At 38.9% G+C, this 4,437-nt stretch overlaps 1 protein-coding gene and 1 non-coding gene across 2 annotated transcripts; both read left to right on the top strand.

Moving 5' to 3' along the window:
* Positions 1–398: 398 nt before the first annotated feature.
* On the top strand, positions 399–1,698 carry LOC141617999 (uncharacterized). The gene is made up of 3 exons (XM_074435122.1): positions 399–1,026; positions 1,074–1,327; positions 1,522–1,698. Exons 1-3 carry the CDS (start codon positions 399–401, stop codon positions 1,696–1,698), a joined length of 1,059 nt encoding a protein of 352 aa, XP_074291223.1.
* A 1,288-nt stretch (positions 1,699–2,986) lies between these two features.
* LOC141625149 (small nucleolar RNA R71) lies at positions 2,987–3,093 on the top strand. Its single transcript, XR_012534944.1, has one exon. It is a non-coding gene; the product is annotated as a small nucleolar RNA R71 (small nucleolar RNA).
* The last annotated feature ends 1,344 nt before the right edge of the window (positions 3,094–4,437 follow it).

Here is a 4,437-nt window from a genome sequence, read left to right as displayed (position 1 = left end):
TCAACTAATATTATTTAATCTTCAATAAATAATTGTCTCATCAACACATTGACTAACTGTTTAGTCATATTAGGCATCAATGTGATTATATTTCTATAACCACATTTCTCAAACACATCCTATAGGTGTGACCTTTAGGGACAAGTTGATTACCGCCATCTGTATGATAATAACGTCAAACTTTCTACCAAGCCAACCGTTATTAGGTAAACGTTAATCAACTGATTAAATATACGAAGTATACCCTTGTGAACCTGTAAGAGATTTACAAATGTTATCAGACTAATTTGTGGAGGACACAAGCTCCAACAGATACTACCACTTCATTCTCCATTGCCCTTAATGGTGATACTTTTGGCTACTTTAAAGGAAAAAGAGGCTTAAGGCAAGGGGATCCTATGTCGCCTTTGCTTTTTACTTTGTGTATAGAGTATCTTAGCAGACTAATTGTTGTTTATCAAGAGAGGTCGGGGTTTAAATTTCATTCTCTGTGTGGGAGGATCAATTTGACTCATCTTTGTTTTTCGGATGACCTTCTTCTTTTCTGCCATGGGAGTAAACAACCTGTCTCAATTCTTCTTGAAGCCTTTGATCAGTTTTCTAAAGCTACTGGACTTCAAATGAATGTCAACAAATCTAATATTTACATGAATGGGGTGGATGACGCTACCAATGCAGCTATCTTGGACAGCACTGGAATGAGTATAGCCAGTCTACCTTTTAGATACTTGGGAGTGCCTATTACTTCTAAGAAGCTTTCTGTTCTGGACTGTGCTATACTTGTTGAGAAGATTGTTGGGAGAATTATGGCCTTGGGTGCTAGAAAACTTTCTTATGGGGGTAGGCTAGTGTTAGTACAATCTGTCCTCTCTCTCATCTTCATAATTACTGGGCTAGGATTTTTGTGCTCCCAAAAACTGTCCTCAAAAGTATTGATACAGTGTGCAGGAATTTTCTTTGGCAAGGCACTGAACATTATGATAAAGCTCCCTTTGTGGCGTGGTAGAAAGTATGTTTGCCAAAAAAGTATGGTGGACTGGGCCTTCTAAATTCTCAACTGTGGAACATTGCAGCCATTGGGAAGTATATTAGGTGGATTGCTTCTAAAAAGGATCACCTCTGGGTTAAGTGGATTAATGCCATTTATATGAAAGGGCAAGATTGGCGACTTTATAAACCTTCTCTTTCTGCTAGCTGGGCATGTAAACGATTGTGTGGTGTCAAGGATAGGTTGCAAGTAGGGTACTGTGATGATGGGTGGATCAGTCAGGGGAAACACTACTCTGTGCAGGCAGGGTATAATTGGCTACTACCTAAGGTGAATGAGGTAACTTGGCATCATCTGGTTTGGACGAGGATTGCATTGAGTAAGCATAACTTTATAGCATGGCTTGGAGTGCAAAGTAGGCTGCTGACTCGAGATAGGCTGCTCAGAAGAGCTATTCTTGTACCTCCTCATTGTCTTTTATATGAACAGGTGAATGAATCTCACGAACATTTGTTTTTTGATTGTGAGTATAGTATAAGGTGTGTGCATCTGGTTTCAGTCTGGTTGGGGGTGGATATCCCTTGTCAGGATACTGCAAGGTGGTGGAGTACAAGGAGATTCAGGTCGCTGTTGTTCAAGAAGATTGTTGGGGCGGCCATTTGCGGGTTGATTTATCATATATGGGAGGTAAGAAATTGATGTTTACATGAAGGTAGCCTTGTTCATCCTGGAGGTTTAGTTAAATGTATTAGGAAAGAGATTTGTATTCGTATTCGTAATATTGTCAGTAAGCAGGTGCAAGATAAACATTCTAGCTTGATTAGGAGATTAGCCTAGTCTTGAGGAATGTTGTAAATGTTGGTGGTTTGTTTAATATAATGGCTTATATTTTGACCAAAAAAAAGAGGATTAAGTCGACTTGTAGGTGTTGTACAATCTAATCGATTCGGCTCCGGGACCCAAACCTTCCTAGGATTGTAAGATATAAACCAACTCGATCCATCACAACAATAATTGCTTGCTTATAATTTGAGAATATGTTTGTATGATCAATTCCCATGAATCCCCTATGACCCCATGACACCCTAGTGCTTTTAATCAATTGTTTACTTCTTATTTTAATCACCTTGCTTGTTTACTTTTATTGCTATTTAGTTTAGTGATCTTCTTATCTCAACCCAAATCGTGACACCCCTAGACACCGCTACTTACAATCGAAAATCCTGCATCAATACCTGTCCCTTGGGATCCGACCTTTACTTGCCTCTTTACTAATAGTAGAGTTGTTTGTGAAGTTATAAATATTGTTTTGGTCTAGGTGCTCCTAACGACAAGTAACCGAAAATTAAGCTCCAAGTGAGTTCGACCACTTTGGTCATTTGATTGGTTGTAGGAAGGTTGATTTTGATAACCTTGGCTTTGGTTGAAAAAGGGTCTTTGAGCTTGGTTTCTCATTGGAGGTGGGGTGTATGTTTGTTGGGGGTTTTGGACATTTTGGCTTTTGTATGAAAGATTTGGATGGAATGTGGTGTTCTCATTATAGTAGTTGGAATAAGGGGTGCCATTCTTGTATGCTTAGAAAGTATTAACTTGTTCATTTGTTCCCCATTCATTTTGATCATGTCCCAAGGTTCCACAACTTTGACATACTCCACTTGGGATTGAGGATGATGCCACCATAGCATTAACATGTTGTTTGGGTGATTTAGAAGATTTATCAAGCTTAGCCATGGCTTCTCAAACTTCAAATTGATGGTGTCGATATGAGTACTTAGTTGAGCACCCAATTGAGTGATGGAATCTACCTCATGCTTTCCTCCTCTTGTGGCCTTTCGAGGCCTACTATATTGGGAATTATGAACCACCATCTCTTCGATTTTGGCCCATGTTTAATTGTCATCAACTTCGGTAAACATCCCATTGGATCCCATATTAAGAACATTGCGAGAGTCTTCATATAAGCCGTTTTAAAATTGTTGCACAAGGATCAACGCACTAAGCCCATCGTGTGGACAAGAACGATAAGTGTCCTTAAATCTCTCCCATGCTTCATATAAGGACTCCTCATCCCTTTGTTTGAACCCGGTGATTTGGGCTCTCAACATATTAGTCTTCTCTGGAGGATATAATTTCTTGTAGAAGGCAAGTGCTAACTTCTTCCATGAATCAATACCAAGGGTAGCCTTGTCTAGGCTCTTCAACCATTGCTTTGCGGTACCGATCAAAGAAAACGGAAACAATACCCATCGGATTTGGTCTTGAGTAACTCCGGTTTGAGAAATTGCATCACAATAGTAAAAAAAGTCTCCATATGTGAATGAGGGTCTTCACTAGACATCTCTGAAAATTGACTTCTCTCAACTAATTGTATGAATGCGGATTTGGCAATAAAATTACCGGTTAAATGTGGTGGTGTAGGAGTACCGTTTGGTAGGTTCTCCTTAGTTGGTATGGAATGTAATGAAAATTTAGGCATTGTAGGTTGATTTTGTGGTGGGTTTTGAATTGGGTTATCCTCTCCTTCTCTTGCAAAAGGGTTGACAATATCAATGTTATTTGGTTGAATGTCCACAATTTCACCAATATCTACAACTCTTGGAGTACCTCTAGCAACTCTTCTATTGTTGGTTAAGGTCCTTTCAATCTCGAAATCAATAAGTAATAAATTACCTTGTGATCTCCTAGTCATGAAAAATATCAAACAACTCGAAAACAATTAGAACAACCTTAAGGAGATTGACTTCCCCAAGGTAAAGAAAGACACAATTAAAAACAATTAACGAAAATCATATCAATTGAACACCGTCCCCGGCAACGGCGCCATTTTTGGTCCGGTTAAAACTCGTCGTCAAAAGCTACCAACCAAAACAATATTTATAACTTCACAAACTACTCTTAGCAAAGAGGTAAGTAAAGGTCGGATCCCAAGGGACGGGTATTGATGTAGGATTTTCAATTGCAAAAAGCTATGTCTTAGGGTGTCACAAATTGGGTTAAGATGAGATGTGGTCTAAACTAATCAACAAGATGAATGTAAATTAAGTAAAGCAAGTAAAGGGGTTGTAAACAATTGATTAAAAGCACTAGGGTGTCTTGGGTTCATAGGGGATTCATGGAAATATATTACACAAACATGTTCTCTAACAGATGCAAGCACTTATTGTTGTGATGGGATCGAGTTAGTGTATATCTTACAATCCCTAGGAAGATTTAGGTCCCGGAGCCGAGTCGTCTAGATTGTACAACACCTACAAGTCGACTTAGTCTCCCCCTATTCAACTCTATGCATGGTCTAATGAGGCTCGAGTTGGTTTATGTCTTACAAGACTCATTGAAAAGATAAGGGATGGTCAAAAAATGCAAGGATTCATAGGCTCGCATTTCATCAAACATAACATGTGCATAGGTTTAAATCACAACAAGTAAGAAAATTACTTATGAAACCATAT

The sequence above is a fragment of the Silene latifolia genome, chromosome X (genome assembly GCF_048544455.1).
Source record: "Silene latifolia isolate original U9 population chromosome X, ASM4854445v1, whole genome shotgun sequence".
Taxonomy (NCBI): Eukaryota; Viridiplantae; Streptophyta; class Magnoliopsida; order Caryophyllales; family Caryophyllaceae; genus Silene; species Silene latifolia.
The sequence above is the reverse complement of the archived record's forward strand: the minus strand, read 5'-3'. Positions and strand labels throughout refer to the sequence as shown.